Raw genomic sequence first — 20,565 nt, forward strand, 5'->3', positions numbered from 1 at the left:
AACTTGGCATATTAAAGACTCGTCTCGAACCGCGGCGGCGGCGTTGCGAAACGATCGATTAATTATGCGCGACGTCTTGATAAACAGCCAATAAGTTTCCTCAATGACAGGAAGAGACTCGTTCCAGTAAAAATGTCTCGCCGATTAGATAAGGGCACATCCTACTAGAAGAAACGACAACAGACTCGCGTCATCATCGGTTCCACGCGTTCCTCCAATTACGTCGCACGTGTTCCTCGACACAATAGCCCATCAACAGGTGAGACCTTCGTCTGATTATTATCTGAATCACTGCCGCTATCTCCGTGAACTTTTACACGCAGCCAGGGAAAGAACGCGCGCATCGAACGATTCATCGCGGCACGTGCTAGACCGTCCGTGATCCGTGGGTCCCTTTCACTCCGACGATCGTGCACAATCCGCGGGGTTTATCAACAATCGCGGCGAATCTGTGCGGAACGTGGCAGCAGTCGTTCGATGACGATCCCGCGGATCGGCAACGCGATCGGGAAGGAGAAAGGAGGGCCGAAGCAGAGCGCAGAAAACGGTCGCGAGGACACGGTGAACTGTGCCATAGGTGCGCAAGGTGGAATGCAAATAAAGCAATCGAGTGCACGGTCAAGCTGAAGTGAAAACGGAAGGAAACGGAGGCAGCCGTGAACTTTCTCTTTCGGTAAAAACGAAAACGCGAATGCAAAAGCGAGGCTATTTCCTTCGAAGGTAATACATCACGCAGAAGTTTCTAGCGTTTCAACTGGAGCGGTTAATGAGCTTCGAACTATGTGACCTTACGTTTAGTTGTAGATACAGTTATAGATTCAGTTGTAGGAAAAGATTGCTTGTATTTCATATTAGAAACTAGGGATGTTCGAAACTCCAGTGCTTTATTGTTTAGAACGTTCATTCTGGAAGAATGTAATCCTCGCGATTTCAATTTAGCAGCAACCTGTAGTTCAACCTGATCCATTCGCGTAAAAGGATATTAGCTTCTGGCTTAACCGGATAACGCGAGAATGTTACTCATCCTATGCCGTATAATTACGAGTTCAGATAAGCCGGTCTGCCAGGCGCCGATGCGTTCGACTTTTCCGGAATACCACGGGATTAAGGTCGATTTATCAGATTTTATCGGGCACCGAAAGCTCCACGCTAATCGATCGAAAGGTGAGCGGCAGGCAATTTTTCTTTCTCGCGATTGTCCTGGACGTCGAATCCTATTAAGAGATTAGTTTCATCGTTCCGTTGACTGCGTCGGGAATCGGATAATCCCTTGTCACCCGTATACCCGATCACTTATTAACTAAATAGCCAATTACGCGGTCTCGAGATACGGCGCCGGTAATAGTTCGATCGGATCGAACCGCCGCGTATCTGGCTTTCGAGATACGGATTCACCGATCGTTTAACTTCTCAGACCGCATGGGACGGGTACTCGAGTCGACTGTTGGGAATTTGGGGCGCTAGTTACTGTGTTTGTCTTCTAGAACGTTCGTATAGAACCTATTACAAGTTATTAGAACCGTTCTATTCATCGATAACAGTGGTGTACAAAATTTAACTTTTCTTTTACCACGGGACATTTAATCTTGATAATTAAGCTTGATAACGTGAAGTTAATTATGTATATAGTTTACAACGAATGGCTTTCTTTTATTATATAAGATTGATGTATCGGCACAGTACAGTAACGGTACAACTAATAATGCAATCTTTGTAATTGCAATAGATAACACTAGAACTACAAAATTTAACTTTTTTGTTAAAGAAGTTTTAATGGGTGATCTTAATAGTATTTCTTATGCTGAATTTTCGAGGATATTTCTCTTTTCAATATAAAACGCCTTAACAAAGCATTGCCTTAACAAAGCTTCCCACAAGACCTAATTTAATATATAAAAGTGGTAAATAAATATTATCCTGGTGTAAAAGATTCATGAAGTCGAATTCACCATAAGAAATACCATTAAGGCTATCCATCAAACCTTCTATAACAAAAATCACGTTGACTAGAGTAACCTACTAAAAGAGAACAGTTACGTTCCATCACAAACTTCCTACTCTCACACCACTCCCAATCATCCCTCATTAATCTACAATATTACCCTTCCAACATGAAACTCGAAAAGCAAATATTAATCTTTTTAGTGCGACACTTGCCAAAAGTGCCAGTGATAATATATCGTTGCACATCCAATAGCGCCTTACTATTCGCATTGCGAGAACTCTATCTCAAAATAAATTTAGAAAACGTTACAAATGGTTTAATTTCATTGCAAGGGAATGAAAAAAATTGTTTCTCGATCTAACTTCTTTTGTATTCTATTCTGGTTGGTGCCGAGACTGCCTGGATGCTGGAGCCATACCAAGTGGTCTATACAAAATTATGCTGAATCGATGATTTTTCTTATATGCCAATACGTTTTGTAAAAGGGAACTCAATTTTTATCTTTCTCATGATGTCTTATACTTATCTTCTTCATTTGATTTCATTGAACATTGAAAAACTATTGCCATCGCTTTATTCTCCATTTCTTCCGTAACACGTTGCCTTCTGAATTATGTAAACATCATTTCTACTTCGGTGTTTACGAGCTTTTTCCCAAACCTTAATAAATTCGTCCGGTTATCTTCGCACAACATCCTCATCCCACAATCCAAATCCAAACAACGCACATCCAATCGTATCCCGCTCAAGGAATCCAGAAACGCGTCGCCGCCGAGAACCGTACTCATTGCACCGAACCGTAGTTTTTCTGTTGAAGAGATCAGCGGCCACGAGTCCCGGCGAGCATCCATCGGATCGAGGATCCAGAGTCGCCGGCGAGAGATCGTCGGATCGTCTGTCGAGCGGGGTCGCCGGTTCGCCCAGAGAGGATCAACTCCAGCCGCGGTTTCGCGGCTGATAAGAAAACGGTTCCGGGCCAATCAGCGGCGACCGGGCCCGAGGCAGAGATCAACGGTACGAAAGCGAGATATTACATAGAGGCTCGGTAACGGGGCGAAGAACTCGTTCGCGAGCCGACAGTGTTGCTCGGGCGGCCCGGCTGGTTTTCTGCGCGGTCGCGTAGCGTGCCTTTGGATGGCGCAGCCGCGCGTGCCGCGAAAACGGACCCGTTGAAACAACCCGCGAAAAATGTTGCCGGCCCGCCGTTCTACCCTCCGGTGAACGACGAGCGACGACCTTGGACCCGGTGACACGCGATGCACGGTGGAACACCGCGTGTTCGCGCATCGACATGCACGAAGCGACCGCCACCGAAACGAAGACACCACGCTGGATTAAGATGAGCCTGGAAGAGGAGTCCTCCGAGCCGGAGATCGACATGAACGGTAGGATCTATATTACTTTCACAGTAATGTAGCGTTTGGAATGAGGATAAGAGACCATGAGTGTCTAGAGACGTTTTTAACCTTCTAGCTACGGAGTTACGTATTGTAAACGTATCACTGCGATTTGAGTGATTGAACTTTCTACTGTGCCATTGCGGTAGATTTAATGTGTGTAACTATCGGTGAGAGGAAGGTATGTCGCTATAGTAGCGCATTGTTGAAGAAGATATAGACGGAAGTCACTATACTGTACAGTAGCTAGAAGGTTAATATGCCTTGGCGTGCTTGACAACGATGGTACTGTAGGAAGATGACTAGATGTCTAGCGGAATTGGATAGAAGCAAGAGTTTTTCGCTGTTTTGTTTATAGTTTCGATTTTTGATGCGTAACTGTGTCGAATAGCAAGTTGGCATCGTAAGAAAGATGAGAAATGATCGATCATAGCTAGGTTCTTCAGTATAGTCGTCTCCTTACAGTACTTAGGAGGTAGCTAAAATGATTATAGACCTAGTAGAACTAGCGGAGCACCTCTTCAATGAAGTATTTGAATTATTGAATGGATTCCCGAGTCTACAGTAGCGCGACAGTAAAGATCAACAGATTCCACGATTCAGTCGTTTTCCCTCCTGACAATCAAACTATAAATCACTTAAGCAGAAGCGTAGTTAACCTAGCCAGGAATCTCTCGCACCGGGATTAACTTCATTCGTCCAAACAAAATAGTCGAACGTGACGGAGGAACGAACGCAAACTTTCCGTGGAGTTTAACGGCTTCCCGTTAAATCCGTGTGCCATCGTTCTACAACGTCGAGTGTAGACCGTGGCAATTCAAACTCGAACGAGCACGAGTGTCGCCCGCATTGTTTCCCAGTTCGGGGATAACCGCTGTTGCGAATCCTAGTTCGGGCAATTGGTGTCCCGAACACGCTGATGAATGAACGCCCGCCGCGAGACCGGTATGAACGAGGTCTGTTTACGTGCAGTCGGTCGCAGCGTTTAAAAGTAACAGTGAAACTTTCCTCGCTGTCAGTCGTCTGCCGGACCCTGATTATCCATGCTCGCGACATCCTCGAACGAGCGGTATTCACGATCTAGGTGAACGATCCGTCTAACGTTCGCGCGTCCCTGCGTCAATTTTATCTTTTACATAACGAGATTATGTAAGACAGACTACATGGTCTCCTTTACTTCGCTGATAACGCGCATTGACTAGTAAATACTTTTACGCTGAATAATTAAAGACCGCGTCTCGACCGCGGGAACTTCGTCACTCATTGACCGGCGCCTACACCTAGTTCCGTTCGTTTGCGCGACGCGTCTTGCCGATCGAGAATTTCGAATCCCCGGAGCCCCGATCGATCACGGGAACGAATCAATTTCCAACAGCTGCCGTCCGTGAATCCGACGGTGTAATTGATAAAGTCCGATCGCCGGCAACATCTGGCGAAAAACGGCCGGCCGTTCCTTCGGAATCCATTCTCTTCTCACGAGCACGGAAATCTACACGACTGCGATGACGGCGGACGGTCTCCACCCTAATGGTTCCTCGAATCACATTCGGCCGGGGTCGGTTCGTCAATTAGAGCCCGGCCGGAATTTTTAACGAACGAATTTATCGAGTCGCGTCCTCGACCCGGCGATCGTCTAATACGATCGTTTGAAAAATTGGCTCGGCTGCCATCTTGTTCCCTGAGGGACTACGCGCAGATCGTTTCGATCGTTTCAACAGGCTCTGTTCTTCGATTATCGTCTTCTTTCATCACCGACTTAACGAGGTTAACTCGAGTGACGAATGAATTCTCGAAGGTAACTTTCATTTTTCGACTGAATGTTTCGTTGTTTTCTGAGCGAAGACGTAGAATATTCGACGAGAAACATTCATCGAGGTATATAGAGAAACGAAGTGTTCTCTACAAGAGTGTCTTCTTAGAAGTTTAACAAGAAAACTGACGCGATCTTACCGCTGCATTCTTCATATAGCCGTCGAGATCGATGGAATGCAATAAAAAGGGAATCGATTTCTGCGAGTCCGTAGACCGGAAGACCCCCGGACAAGGTCTTCTTTGTTTTACCGTGGAAAACCGAGCGAGGCGCACGCGTCGGTGGAAACGATCAGCTTTCCACCGGACTCCGTTTTATCGGTCGAGTTGATCCGATATAAATAGGACTAGCCAGCTAGTCTGCGTTATCGAGGCATCTGACCGGCACGGTCCTGCAAATAAGAAGCCTCGTTCGCGAAAGATTACGCCGCTTATCTTTTCGGGAGTGAGAAAATATTATATCGGCTGCAACGAAATGGCGCGGGCGCCGCGATTTCGTCCACCGTCTCTATGAATCCGACGAGCTCCGCTTCTTTCCGTTTTCTCCTCTCTATCGCGGGACTCTATTCCAGACGGTCTCCGGAGCGCGCCGAGTTCCGACTCGAGATAACCCCGAGGCACAGGCGGTGTGCAATCGAGCATCTCTCATTGATCAAGTAGTTTTCCTCCGTCCCACCCACCACGCCCACGCGTTTCAAACGGGCCGGACACGGTTCGCTTATCATCCGGACAGGTTGTCGAATCAATTCAGATCCCGAGAGATTACGCTTTATATTTGTTCGCCGCGTGTTAACCTTTGAACAGCCTTGAACCGAGTGGACGGAGATCCGAGGTTTTCAAGTGACTGGCAGAAAAAGTTGTTCGTTTGCACTTTTCGAAGAATGCGAATTCGCAAACGTGAATTTATAACGTCGCTTTTGGATTTGTTCGCGACGATAGTAAACTCGCCGGAAGGAATTTACGTCGAAGAATATTTCGAAGTAACGATCGTGTTCGTGAACGATTTTCGGTAAACGTGATCTTCAGACTCGACATTACCTTTTATCGTGCTCGTGTCGATCATCTTTAAGTGTCCCGATATCTTGGCATTAAATATAGCTGCATACACTTTCCCCCTGACCACGGGACAAATTTCAATTGGTCAATCGTTCGTATTCCATGCCGAGCGAGACCGTTTACACGCCCATTAACGATTTCAATAGTAACCGACGATCGGACGCGTTCTCCTAACATGGAGAATGTTTCGCAATCGAATGAATCACCCTGTATAAAATACGAGTTACTAATGATCTCTCCCCGGAAATGCTGACGGCGAAAAACGCGTCGACCTCGTCACTGGACTATTATAGACCCGAAAAGTTCAAACGGGGCGTTCTAAATGCAGGGGACGAGTCATAGTGTCTCCGGTAGAGTAACTAGAATATGAGACGATTTTCATCGAATCGGCCGACGCCGTCCGTTCGAAAATAGCACGGAGGTCGCGTCTTGTCTGCGTGGCTCCGCGACGCGAGCCGTTCGCGAATTCGCGGTATCGCTCGTCATCGACGGTTTATCGCCGCGAAATCGGAGATACAATCGGACCAACGATCACAGAAAAGACAAGACCAAAAACACACACACAAACACATACGCACGCATAGGCAGACATGCCTAAAGAGATAAAAGCTCACGTGACGTCGTGACCTCGATTAATTGGAACTCGTCCCGATGGCATTTCGGATAGGACCGCCATATTTGAATGACGAGAAAAATATAATCACTGCCCCGTTAATCTCGGATCTCAAGCGGTTTTTCAATAAACCGCTCGTGCTGCAGTTTATTGAAAAAGATAACGTTGCGACACGGACGTGTCGCTTCGACCGATGGAATCAACGTCTTTTGTCTTTCGCATCGCGCCGTGATCCGGAATATCCGATGTCGGGCGCGGCGAACAAACGCGGACGGCTAGAAAAATTCCGCACTTTATCTCGCTCGGTGCGCGCAACGCGCCAGATAAATCCTCGTGAGAAAATAAAACGGAAACCGCGTCTTCTTCCCGCGACGTTTACGGCCTTCGCGGAATTTCGTTTCGAGAGCGCGCGATAATATACGCGCTACTCGAAACGCTCGTTTATCGGCGTCGATTTTCTTGGAAACAAAGACTCGTGAGAAAATGTTTTCTCCCCGTTATTCTTTGCGGAGTTCTTTTTCTCATCGAACCGACTCGTTTCGACTAAATCATTCTTTCATTGGCCGAAATTATGCGATTCTTCGCGATCGTCTTCGTAAAGAAAAAAAACTGCGAACGCCTCGAGTGTATCGGGTTACAAGAGCGTTAATTGAACGCTGGTATTAGATTACAAAGCGGGTAATATAAAGAGCCTCGTTGGAGCACTCGAGTTGCGCTTATTGAAACGTCGCAATGACATTGAACGAGCGAAAGATAACGTACACTTTTATAATTCGCCGCGACATGTCGGACCGATGGTGGCCGATGTTTACGAGTCGATACAAAAACGATGGTATTATGCTGATATTACGTAACCGCGATCACGAATTGACTGGTAATAATATTAATGAAATTAGCGGGGACTCGTTCGTCCTTGCGGCGCTCGGCCGAAGTGTCGGGAAGTATTCAAATTCAGTTAGAGAACGATCAGAAGCAATTGAGCTGAGAACAATCGACGTTTATCTTCGATACATTCACCATACGTGGCCGATTACACGTCGGATTGCTGTTAGAAATAAGTCCCGCTTGTTTGATGACTTTCTTCAACGAGCAGTGTTGAAACAAGTTTGTTAGCACACGATAGCGTGAATTATTTGCTTGTACATTACAAACTACAAGCCTCGCGGAGTTCATAAATAAGAATATTTCTAAAGAAGTGGATTCTAACATTCCAGTAATGAATGAAGACTCGAAAATGATAAAGAAACAGTCCGAATAATAAATCATCGGAACGCTTAATACCCTGAAGATACGAGGAATATTTTTCAACGCTTAGAAACCAATGATCTCTTCGTAGAATAAAATTTCAACAAAGACGATGATTTCATTGTGCTTTTCGTGGTCGTTCATGGAAAATGATTTATGCGTCGAACACGCGGATTATTTTTACCGTTGCGAAAAAGCAGTTTAATCCACTCGATCGAGCGCGTTTCGTCGGGGGACAGTAATTATTAACGACGCGACGTGAACACGTGAAACGCGTTCGGGATGGGTGCACGCGAGTAGAATCGGTAACCGTGCGCCAATTAACCGGAAACCCACTGGCTTCTCGTTCAGGAAAAATTGATGACGCAACGTTTCCTTCGACCGATGCATCTCCGATGTCTGGGAACGGAGCGTGTCCATTTATGCAATTTCAAATGTCCCTTACATAAGTCCGTGCTATCTCTTCGTGAACAATTACGACAGCCTTTCCGCTAAACGGGAAAACAGAGAGAGGGAGACGTGGGACTTGAAGCGAAAGAGGAAAAAATATTCCACTCGAATATGTCGCGATGCCCGAGCTGATAAAGGAAATTGAAATCAAGCAAACAATACGGAGAAGTTATCGCGACTGGCACTGTTAGACGATCTCCTCGCAGTTTTCCTCTTTCTCCGGGGAACTGCACGCGCCTATGGTTTCGAAACTTCTTGGAAGATTCATATTACTGTAGATGCTTATCCGAGAGCCTGGATTAAGTAGAAACGTTTCCTCCGAGGACTTATTCTAATAGAAAGTTCAGTCCTCTTCCATAAAAACTGATTCTCAAAGGAATCACCAGCTTGATTCAGTAAACTAAAATTAAAATATATAATCAAGACAATAATAATATAAAACACATATCAAAGCCAATCAAAATCTCAATGAATCTCAAGGAATCTCAATCGATCCTCCATACCCATAAAAATCTAAAATATATAATACTAATCTCAACATTTTGAAAAATCCTCCTGCCTAAAGGGTTGAAGTCCCCAGAGTCCAGCCGTTGTCCAAATAAATTTCCCCAGGCGCCTGCGAGCCGACTGGCAGGGGTCAGGGTAAACCCGGTGGTCGGTCGCCGGGGGGTACAGCTCGGAGTTACCCGGAAGAGGGCACGAGATTTCCCCCGCCAGCCGGTCGGTAGTTAGGTGTGAACGTTTTCAGGCTGGCACGTGCTGGCTGCGAGTTAGCTCGAACCGAGTGTCAGCCGCGGCTCCGTTCAATACTAGCGCGGGCCTTGGATAAAAGCGAGACAACGAATAGCTGACGAGGTCGGTTAACAGAGAAACCGTCTGACTGCGGCCGGAACTTTCGGCGGAACGGGCCTAAACAGGTGCATTCCGCCGACAATTTCGACAGAGGACACCGGCGATGCATTTCGAGCCGCGGTGCAATTAACAGGGCCGTACCCGTGCCATGGAACGGGGTTTCAGTGGGGACAGATGAGTCACGAGCGGCGACGTCGTCGTAGGTCGAGGCAGTACCTGCTGGTAGGGATATCTCAGGCGCGGCTCAATCATTGTCGGCGCCATGGCACTTAAACTGGCCACCCGGGGATCGGGAATTACGCAATTCGACGTAAACCACCGGTTCGTGGGTTTCCAGGGTAAATGTTGACAGTAGATGGAATCTTCTTTGGCTTCAACGATTGAGATTATGTTCTTTGCCTGGATGAACAATTTACGGGGTTAAAATGGTACTTCTGTTCGTAATAGGGTTATATTGATCTGGATCGGTTATGACGGAGACGTTTGAACTTTATAGGATTTGATAGAAAAAGTGTTTGTACCTTTTGTAGATGCTCGTTGATACTGGATTCATTCAGCAAGTTCAATCTACATTGACTGCACTCTAGGATTAATGATTACATCATTGCGTACGAGATAAGAATTCTACGTGCATTTATTTTTACTGTTCTCCGTCGAGGCCGCTCCAACCGAAGATTACTAATTACATAATTTCATAGTGCAATACCATCCGCGTCTGTTTTCAAACGGATTGACGTTCTGAGTTAAAAATTCCCTGTACTCTTCCACTGATCGACTATTAATAATCCCGATCGAAGATGCTGCAATATTACCATTTTAAAATAACTCCTCTCAACGCGAAGTGATCGGTGCTCTGAAATATCCATGAATCATTCCAAAGAGATGAAATTCAAGGCAAGAAACGCGCTCGAAGTGGAAATCGCTGACAGGACGGTTAACGAGCGCGCGCGAATTGCCAAAATTGTTGACAACGCGTAATCGAATCGGTTCTGGTTTCATAAACCTGGAAACATATACTGCTTCTACTTAATTCTAATTTCACTTACTCATCAATCCATAATATCAGAATGCAAAATGTAGTACCGTAGAGAGTCCTAGTGGAAAAAAGTTTGAAAAATGGTACGGTACACGTGGCGTACCTGGACATAGGCGCGGCGGTGGGTACGGCCCTGAACCGGGTCGGGGCAGTCAGAGCGCAAGTCTTCTGCTAATGCCAAACGTCTCCCTTAACGCATTCGCGTCTGGAATCTCGTTGGTAATTGGGGCGAACGCTTTTGTGCCAGCTGTCGTGCGCTCTTGTCGGTCGAGGAACGCGAACCGATCGTGCACGAGAGAGAATCAGTTTAGTCGGTTGTAACGAGGCCTTCGTGACACACACACGTCTCCATACACGCATCAACACACACGTCAAGCGGGCACGCACGCACACAGGAGGAATTCCATCGACTGGCGTGGCGTGTAGCGACGATACAACAGTGTTGTAATTCGGCTCGGACGAGGAAACCGTTCCCGGGGCTGGTCGCCATCTTAGATCCATCGCGAGCACGTTGCGAGCACCGAGGCGCGCGGGTTGTCGTCTGTCCAAGTTTTTCCGGGTAATCCACCGTCTACTGGGAAAATCGATCCCGCGAGGTATGCCAATCGGAAATCCGTCGTCGTTTCACCGCGAGCGTGGACACCTATAAAAAGTCGTTGCATGTCGGAGCAGTGGGCAGACGTAGTAGCAGCGTGTGCCCGGAGTGTGAACACTACCGTCGTGGCTGTCGTACCTGTCGAGCCGCAGATGCGCGTTACTCAACGGAGAACACGGCCGTGTGCAAAGTGACTTCCTGCAGGAGTGGGATTTTTTCTTTTCCGTTTCCTAGTTTGCCGGCGTGCCGTAAATCAATCCGGACCCACCGAGGAACCAGACACGTATATCGGGATCGTCATTATGAGCAAGATGCTAGGAACAAACTATTGCACCGTGTTCTCTGTACTTAGAAGTCCCGAAGAGGGTGAATCGTTTAAGCGGATCATCTGAACAGACGAGCTGGAGGAACCGGTGAGCATCGAGTACGTGGGCTGCCAGTCAGCAAGGACGATCAGCCAGGAGTCAATAATTTCGGGATCACGGGACCGTCGTTGAATCGCGCGTGTGTGTTGTGTTCTGTGCTGAAAAGGTGTTTCTCAGTGATACATTCGCGCGTGAATCGCCGTTTGTGATCGATCATTTAAGAGACTCGTGAAGATCGTGTGATCGTCTTCGCGAAACGACTCCAAACGTTCACGCAATCCTTTCTATATATAGACTCGTGAAAACCACAGGCAGAAACTTGCCCCCTTCAGCTTGTGACATCGATCGTTTGAACAAGCTTCCGTTCTTGCGTCACACGATCAATTGTTCTATTACTCGATCCTTCGTCAAGGATCTCTAAGACAGTTCTCCGCGAAGGCTAACAGGACAGTGTAACATTCGTCGTCCTACAAGCTACACCTAGACGAGTGAATCATTGAACCACTGAACTCCATTGTTATCGGTAACATAGAACCCGATCGGTAGACTAAATTATCGACTCGATTATCATCCAGTCGATAAATCAGATAACTAATTGTCCAGGGAGAAGAAGAAACGATTCTTTCTGTGGTTCCGTTCCTGCCGATCGAGACATCCGACGGCGACCAAGATATCCTTATAACCCGTAATGTATTTGAGATCGCACAAGGCAGACAAAGGGAGGCACGAGCATACAAGAGACGCGGTGAAACCCGGTTTCGGAGTAAGAGGACGGAGCCAGCTTGGATCAGCCAGGACGAAGGGAATTTCGGTGGATTGTTGGGATCTCGAGGTACCTCGACTATTCCGTCCGAGATCGACGGCCAGAGATTCGGACCAGGCGTGCCAACGTCGCGGTATGAGCGAAGGTGAACGAGCCGTGATCACGCTGCGAATTGGCTGGCGAAAGCTGACTGATCCTGGCGACTGACACGAATCGAGGAACCTGGGGGCAGGTCCGAAACGATAGCATCAGCTGCTGCCGTCTCGAAGCTCAACGTCCTCGCACTCCTGCCGCTCAATTCTAATCCTAGTGGAGACGCGGTCATCAAAGACCCGCCGCGGGATCAGCCATCCGAAAGATCAGTCGGTCCTCTATGCCAGCCAAATGCAACAGAACGCCGCGTTAGGATCCAACCGGGTAACACTGAAAATGGACCGAACGATGGCGGACAACCGGTGTCGGTAGCAGACGGGGTTGTTGCTTGCAACAGCGTGCCATCTCGTCCCGCGGACTGTTCTGGCCGGGTGCCATCGTTCGGGAATACCCGGTCTCGGCTGGATACCCGCCCGTTCTACCGCTAGTGTTTCGATCACCCCTCTGTCTATCCTGGAGGACAGTTGACAAACTGCTTTTTTCTTTTTCTTCGTCCTGGTTGTCTCGATCAGCTGTTGCTTTTGGACAACTAGACCGGGTCCGGCGCACGGCCCATGGACAATAAATTAGTAGTTTGATAAGGGTTAGTAGTAGGATGTAGTAGTGAGACTACGAGGATCAATTTAGGAGGAAGGATAATCGTCGAAGGAGAGATTACGGTGCTGTCGCGAGTACGCCCTGCGGATCGTCCTGGGTACACCGATCTAGCGAACGATACGATCGATCGTATCTGATTTAAGAGAAGAGTAGAGAGAGAGAGAGAGAGAGAGAGAGAGAAAGAGAGAGAGAGAGAGAAAGATTATTCCCATTCCCATACCTGTAGCAGTCATGCCACCCACGCCGAGCAAACTGAATCTGAACTTCGCAAGGAACGCGTACAGCGTGTTCGGAACACACGGTACCAACAACACCGCTGATCAACAGCGGGAACAAAAAACGGAACTTCTGGAGGGTAAGGGATAGCTTCCGGTTTCATCAGCGCCCAACCTTACCGACTGATGATCGCTAGATGTTTATTGAAAGAAACGATCTTGAAATCTTTGAAACGCCCTGTTCTAATATATGGATCACCTGATACATTGATGTCGTTTAATTTTTCTTATTGTTTTTATATTTTTTTATTGTAGATGTTCTGCCTTCTGCCGTTTTCAAGTTGTAGCTGAATTGTGTACGAGACACTTTGTTGTCTTAATTTTTAATAAGACTTGCTTTTACCTGCAGGTGCCAGAGGTACCGGCATTCTCCACCTAAAAAATGGTGTCGATTACGTAAACCCCGGTGAGGAGGATCAAATGGAAATCTATGGGTATGTGTCTTTATTATCGAGTTATTTATTTTGTATATTATGACGCGATCGATTTCTTTCATTTTTTCTTCAGATACAAGAGGAATAAGCTTTTAACTTTCATCATTTGGTTCCTAATCTTCGTCACCGGGGGCATTCTCAGACTGGTCTTCCACTGGGTACCACAATGGATGTTACAAAGCACTCACTCCAGATGCCGACTGGAGGACGCGGATACTGTTTTGCTCGTGGAGAAGTTCCAAGGAAAACACACGAGTTACTACGTGAAGAAACTGAAGACCTTGGCTGCTGAAGATGTATTGTTAGTATTCCCACTCTACCATTTCTTTACTGAGGAAGTCTATTTTCAACCTAATTTTGTCTCCGTTTAACCTCTCGATTTTTTGTATTTTATTCACAGAAACAACCCGTTCGATGGAGAGTCACTTATGAATAACGAGCCATGGATGGAAAATGATAACATGATCACCGTGAAGGAAGTCAAGGAAGAATATCCGTCATTATCGCTGCACCTAGCGGGAGGACAGTTTAAAAGTAAGAATCGAGTAATTAGAGAAACATATTCTTTAACTATTACTTGTTTAATTAACAAACTTTGTTGGTACAGAGATCCAATCCATCGTCCTCTTCCATTGCAAGAAACTTACTTACGTCTGGGACCCTGAAAGAGCCGAGTTCTTGAAGCTCCGCGGGTTGGACGTTGATGTGTTCACTTCGACGTTGCACCAGATGCAAGGACTGAATTGCCATGAACAACATATGAGGTACGTTTCTTTGATCTACGTCTTTGTTTTATAATAAAATCATGAGCGTACAAATGAGAAAATATCGTATTATATAGACGATGCGTTTACGGAAGCAACAAGATCACTATCCCAGTAAAGAGTATCGTGACACTGGTCGGCCTTGAAGTTCTCAATCCATTCTATGTCTTCCAACTGCTCAGTTTCTGTCTCTGGGTGGCCGATAATTACTACTACTACGCGATGGCTATTTTGTCAATGTCCAGCGTCGGTATACTGATGGCAGCCTTCCAGAATCGTCGGGTGCGTGATCGCTCGTTTCGTTTTCTTGCCCAATCTTCGTCTCTTTATTAATAACTAAGGATTTGTTTACAGAACCAACAAAATCTCATGTCCACCATTCACTCTTCCGACGTGGCAACTGTGATGAGAGATCGTGCCACCGGCCAAACAGCAACAATACCCGCGGAACGACTAGTTCCCGGGGACATCTTGGTAATTCCTTCTCACGGATGTTTGATGCCTTGCGACGCGGTACTGTTGACCGGAAACTGTATTCTTAACGAGTCTATGCTAACTGGAGAGTCGGTTCCTGTCACGAAAACACCTATCCCCTCATCCAACGATATCACCTATGACATCAAAGAACACGCTAGGCACACGCTGTTCTGTGGTACCAAGGTTATCCAAACGAGATATTACGGATCGGAGAAGGTACTGGCGGTAGTTGTGCGGACCGGATTCAACACGAGCAAGGGTGCCCTAGTGAGATCCATCATGTACCCTCCTCCGGTGGACTTCAAGTTCGAACAAGATTCGTACAAATTCGTGATCCTGCTAACTGGTATAGCCAGCATCGGTGTCGTCTACACCGTCGTAACAAAAGTTATGAGAGGCGTGCAGACCAGTCACATTGTCCTAGAGGCTTTGGATCTGATCACAGTTGTGGTACCTCCCGCTTTACCAGCAGCTATGACAGTTGGTCGCCTGGTGGCGCAACGTCGATTAGAGAACAACAAGATATACTGCACAAGTCCGAGGACTATTAACGTGTCCGGGTCGATCGACTGCATTTGCTTTGATAAAACCGGCACGTTGACCGAAGACGGGCTTGACATGTGGGGCGTGGTACCCGCTGTGGATAAAAAGTTCCAATTACCTACGAAGGATATCATGGCATTACCATTGAATGATTTACTGATTGGTATGGTGACGTGCCACGGGATCACTATAATCGATAATCAGCCAGTAGGCGATCCACTTGATTTGAAAATGTTCGAGTCCACCGGTTGGACCCTGGAAGAACCAGATGTGTCCGACACGTCGAAGTTCTCTATGTTGTTCCCAACCGTAGTCCGACCACCGAAAGGCTCTAAACTGTTGAAAAAGTTGCCCAACGATCTGAGGATGACGCTTAGCCGACAAAACTCCATGTCTTCCGACGTGATGGACAACATCTCTTTGAATAACCTCGAGACCACTCTGGCTGGTTCCACCGCGGAGTTAGGAGAACAAGGCCTAGAGATCGGTATCGTACGACAGTTTCCGTTCACGTCTACCCTTCAGAGGATGAGCGTAATCACCAGGACATTGGGCGCGAATCACTACGATCTCTACTGCAAAGGGAGTCCGGAAATGATTCTGAGTCTTTCGAAAGCTGAGTCCAGTATGTCTATTAAAAACTTATATCCTATCTTCGAGTACTTTTACATGGGTTAATAATCTACTGTGTTTCTTCTATAGTTCCAGCAGATTTCAGCGCTATATTGCAAGAATACACCTCAGAGGGGTACCGCGTAATCGCACTAGCCCATAAATCCTTGAATCGTCTTCCCTACGCCAAAGTCCAAAGACTGAGCCGTGAGTCTGCGGAGTCCGATCTGACGTTTCTAGCGTTCGTGGTCATGGAGAACCGATTGAAACCGGAAAGTACACCGGTGATCAATGCCTTGAACGCAGCATGTATCAAGACCGTGATGGTGACTGGAGACAACATGCTGACCGCATTGTCAGTCGCCAGGGACTGCGAAATTGTGAGGCCGGGTGTACCGGTGATAGCAGTCTCTGCGACCCAGCAAAACCAGACAAAACCGCAGATCTATTTTACGAATAGCAACAGCCAACCGACGCCAGTTTCGCCGAAAGGGAACAGTAACTTCAGCGAAATGACTGATCTGAACAGCGTGGCCAGTCTAGAAACAGTCGAAAGTGGCTTCAACGATGTCAATTACTTGTCTGATGAGTAAGTAGTCCTGGCTTTCGTTCGACAAATTTGGAATCTTTCATTGGTACGAAATTAAAAGCTTATCTTTATTTCAGTTTACACCGCTCGAAGAACAAATACGTGTTCGCTTTGACCGGCAAGACGTGGGCACTAGTGAAACAATACTACCCCGAGCTGATCCCCAAACTGGCCACACGGGGCGCAATCTTCGCGAGGATGTCGCCAGACCAGAAGCAGCAGCTCGTTCAGGAGTTGCAGTCTCTGGGATACTACGTTGGTATGTGTCCTGTTAATCTATAACTTCATTCGAACCTTCCAATTAGGAGAGTACTAATTAATGTACATTTTCAGCGATGGTGGGCGACGGTGCGAACGATTGCGGAGCCCTGAAGGCAGCCCATACGGGAATATCTCTCTCCGACACGGAGTCGTCGGTGGCTTCGCCGTTTACTAGCCGCGAAATCAACATCTCCTCCGTGTTGACGGTGATCCGGGAAGGTCGTGCCGCGCTGGTCACGTCCTTCGGGATCTTCAAGTACATGGCTAGTTACTCTCTTACCCAGTTCATCTCCGTGATGCTTCTATACAGCATCGAGTCCAATCTAACGGACATCGAGTTCCTTTATATCGATCTCTTCATCATTTCCATTTTCGCGTTCTTCTTCGGTCGTACCCAGGCATACGACGGCCCATTGGTGAAGACCACGCCGCTGAACAGTCTGATCAGCACCACGCCAATTTTGAGTCTGGTCACTCAGATCCTAATTGTGGCGATCTTCCAATGCGGCAGCCTGTGGCATCTTCAGCAAATGGACTGGTTCAAGCCGTTCAACGCGACAGCGAAATCACTCGAGGACAAGGACGACGTAGGCTGCACCGAGAACTACACGCTCTTCATCATCAGCTCTATGCAGTACATCATCCTGGCAGTGGCGTTCTCCAAGGGACACCCGTACCGGAAGTCACTGTTCACCAATTACGGACTCCTCACTGCGTTCATCTTCCTCAGCCTGTTCTCCGTCTACCTGGCGACCTTCCCGTTCGACTGGTTGGTCGACTGGTTCGAGCTGGTGGTTCCCCAAAGCGTCAGCTTCCGGTTCATCTTAATCGGTTACGGCGCCGCGAACTTCGTCATCTCTCTGCTCACTGAGTACTTCTTCGTCGACTACCTCGTCTTCAACAAGCTCCGCTACCGTTGGCACAACATCGACAAGTCCCGTAGAAAGTTCCTTGCCATTGAGCGCGACTTGGCGCGGGATCCAGAGTGGCCGCCGATCTCGCAGGAGCCGTTGCCGGAAGCCGCGCCGGACATCTTGATCCGACAGAACGTCACCGAGATCAAGATCGAGAAACGGGTTCCTGAACCGCATTCCGTCGACACCAGCTTCATGAACAGCCCGGTATGCGCGAACTTCAAGCACTTCGGCTCGGCCAGAGAGGTAACTTTGAATCCGAGATCCCTCTTCAATGACCGCAGGAACACCGTGTCCATGCAGACGGTGCCCTGCTTCGAGGACAGGGATCCGGCCGGTTCGGTGAAGCAGCCGAACGTCAAGCTAACCGGGAAGAGGAGGCACAATTCCGAGTGTGAAAACGCGATCAATCATTACGAGAAGCCGTTCAAGAGCCACAGCACAAACCCTATCGCGACTCTGCCCAGGAATCCAGCCACGGTGCTGCAACCGCAGAAGCTGCGCGACTTCAAGAACGTCCTAGTGCACAAAAGCGAGGACCTGCTGTCTCCGAGCACGCAAAGTGTCCTTGAGCTCGATATCCTACCGTCGTAGAAATCAATCGGTCCGGAATTCGACGACGATCGGCCGATCGGCAGGATCTTCCGGGCGATCGACCGCGAAGAAGACGAATCCCGAAGCGTTTGCTAAATCAACCGAACCAAGATCATAGACTAAGATACCACGAAGGATCTCCACTAATCACTGCATTTCTCGTCCCATGACAATCACGGGCCGAGGCCCGTTCGGGCGTGTCGAGTTCATGACCAGACCAGAGCGAGATCAACGAAAGCAAAGGGTACTTCGAATACTGTACTTACATTGTATAAATAATTTTAATTTCCCATCGATACAGGGGGTATCTTATTTTAAAGGTTCCTCTTTTCGATCAACCGTCTCGGCCGAGGAGGCAATGAATATTGTAGATAGCGTGCGAATGTTGTATTATAAAGTTGTAAATTTGTATTGAATGGAATATTTGTCCTCGTGGAATCGACGCTAGAGAATGAACCGGGTGTCGTTCTGAAACGTACGTTTCTTTTATCGTGTTTATAGAAGTTTTAGTCGGCTTGGTCTGGTCGTAGAACCGATCGCCGCGAAACGGGCCGAGTTCAGCAACGCCATGATTAAAAGAGCATCATCAGAAGACTTGACACGGAAGTGTTCAAAACAATGAACGATGCGACAACTTCCCACGGCACGATCTCCGCTATCGTTCTCACGGTGCATTTAGAATGCAAACGGACGGGCGGTCGTTCGCGACAGCTTGATGGCCGACGTGCGACGCATCGAGCACACCACACGTCCGCCATACTGCTTGGACCGAACGGGTCCCTTTTGACCCGATCTCTCTTCGTCCTCTTCCTCCTCATCCTCCTCCTCATCCTCCTCCCCTTACGCCCCTTTTGCTAGTATTTCGAGCGTGTACGTCACTCTCTCGAGAAAGTATTATCGTCAGTGTTATTTATTTTAGATGATGAAATTTTAAAACTCGCCCTGCGTGCCAGGTGTGGATCGGGAATCTTCACGCGGACAACACCCACGACGCAGGCCGATCGAAGTAGCTAGATAGATAGATGTTCTCCTTGCTCCCTGGAACTTGATCGTCCTCCGATCGCGAAGTAATCTTTATCGTTTTCCCTTTTTTTCTTTCCTTTTCTCTCCTCTCGCTCTTCTCGTTCTTTCCTTTCCACTGCGGTTTCGAAGGGATACTTAATTCAAAACTAACCACGACCCGCGTCCGATGCTGTCGAATTTGTTTTTTGTTATAGACGGACGCGGGTCCGGATGGATTTCTTCTAACTAGAGAACCGTAGGCGAATTGGTTGGCTCAATTATTCCCGTTCCCGCGGCGGGCCGCACCGTTTCCGGTCGATACTGTCGTTTTATCGATGATCAAGCACGGCTGCCGTATTGCCCCCTTCGATCGCGAGAGAAGAAGAAAGCATGTTACTCGTTTTTATTTCGTACCGGAGAAACGGTTTCCCCGTCGCGGGAACGGGAGCCTAAGTTCTTTTTTTTTTGGTGTGATCACGGGGACACGTAACTAAGCTCTAGTTTATCCCAACGTATCATACTTAAGCCGGCCGTTTCCCCGCGGCCCGGAATACGCGAAGATCTCTCGACCCTCGTTGTCGCGGAATGATTATCGTTCGCCACGGATAACGAGATAAGTGTGTACTTATTTACGCAATGGAAATAAAATACTTAAGCGCGTTGTTCTACTACTTGCGACGGCTATGCTTACGTTGAGATATAGCGGTTGTCGAATAACAAAGTATGTATTTCATGTAAACACGTCTTCTGTTATTTTGTCAATCCCCTTGAACATTCCAGTCGATTAACCGATCGTCCTTTTACAGTGTTAGAAGAACGTCCCAAGAATCGTTACTGAGAAACTGTCAACCGTCCGGTAAATAATACTCCAAGTTCAATAATGAATACCTCGATAGAATAAAAATCGAACATTTATTAAGCGCGAATATAAACAAATATCACACGCACTTAATTTACAAAATATTCACGTCCATACAGTCCGCACCGGTTGATCGAGGACCGAGGCGACGAGCGATCAGTTTCGGGAGTTCTACCGCTCGAGGGCTCGGTGATCGATGAGAAAAGCTTCGCCGACGATAAATACAAGAAATTTACACGCGCCGCCTCGCCGCGTCGTCGGGCGCGCGTGCAAGGTCGATTCGCTTCGTTCCACTTTCGCTCTTTATACAAAAAGAAAAGTCTCTTCTCAACGATGTTCAAGATCATTTTGCTGTTTGACTTCGT

General features: G+C 47.5%; 1 protein-coding gene across 3 annotated transcripts; it reads left to right on the plus strand.

Annotated features, from left to right (window-relative positions):
- The first annotated feature begins 336 nt into the window (after positions 1-336).
- anne (polyamine-transporting ATPase anne boleyn) lies at positions 337-20,080 on the plus strand. 3 transcript variants are annotated; one of them, XM_031976959.2, is made up of 11 exons: positions 337-720; positions 2,749-3,330; positions 13,501-13,585; positions 13,659-13,886; positions 13,986-14,119; positions 14,193-14,349; positions 14,427-14,631; positions 14,704-15,994; positions 16,072-16,570; positions 16,648-16,829; positions 16,904-20,080. In XM_031976959.2, the coding sequence occupies exons 2-11, from the start codon at positions 3,237-3,239 to the stop codon at positions 18,337-18,339; spliced, it is 4,311 nt and encodes a 1,436-aa protein (XP_031832819.1). In that variant the 5' UTR covers positions 337-720; positions 2,749-3,236; the 3' UTR covers positions 18,340-20,080. The 3 variants fall into 3 exon arrangements, with proteins under 3 accessions (XP_031832819.1, XP_031832820.1, XP_031832818.1); XM_031976960.2 differs by having other exon boundaries at positions 2,763-3,330; XM_031976958.2 differs by lacking the exons at positions 337-720; positions 2,749-3,330 and adding an exon at positions 10,595-13,231.
- The last annotated feature ends 485 nt before the right edge of the window (positions 20,081-20,565 follow it).

Source organism: Nomia melanderi, chromosome 14 (genome assembly GCF_051020985.1).
Source record: "Nomia melanderi isolate GNS246 chromosome 14, iyNomMela1, whole genome shotgun sequence".
NCBI classification, from domain to species: domain Eukaryota; kingdom Metazoa; phylum Arthropoda; class Insecta; order Hymenoptera; family Halictidae; genus Nomia; species Nomia melanderi.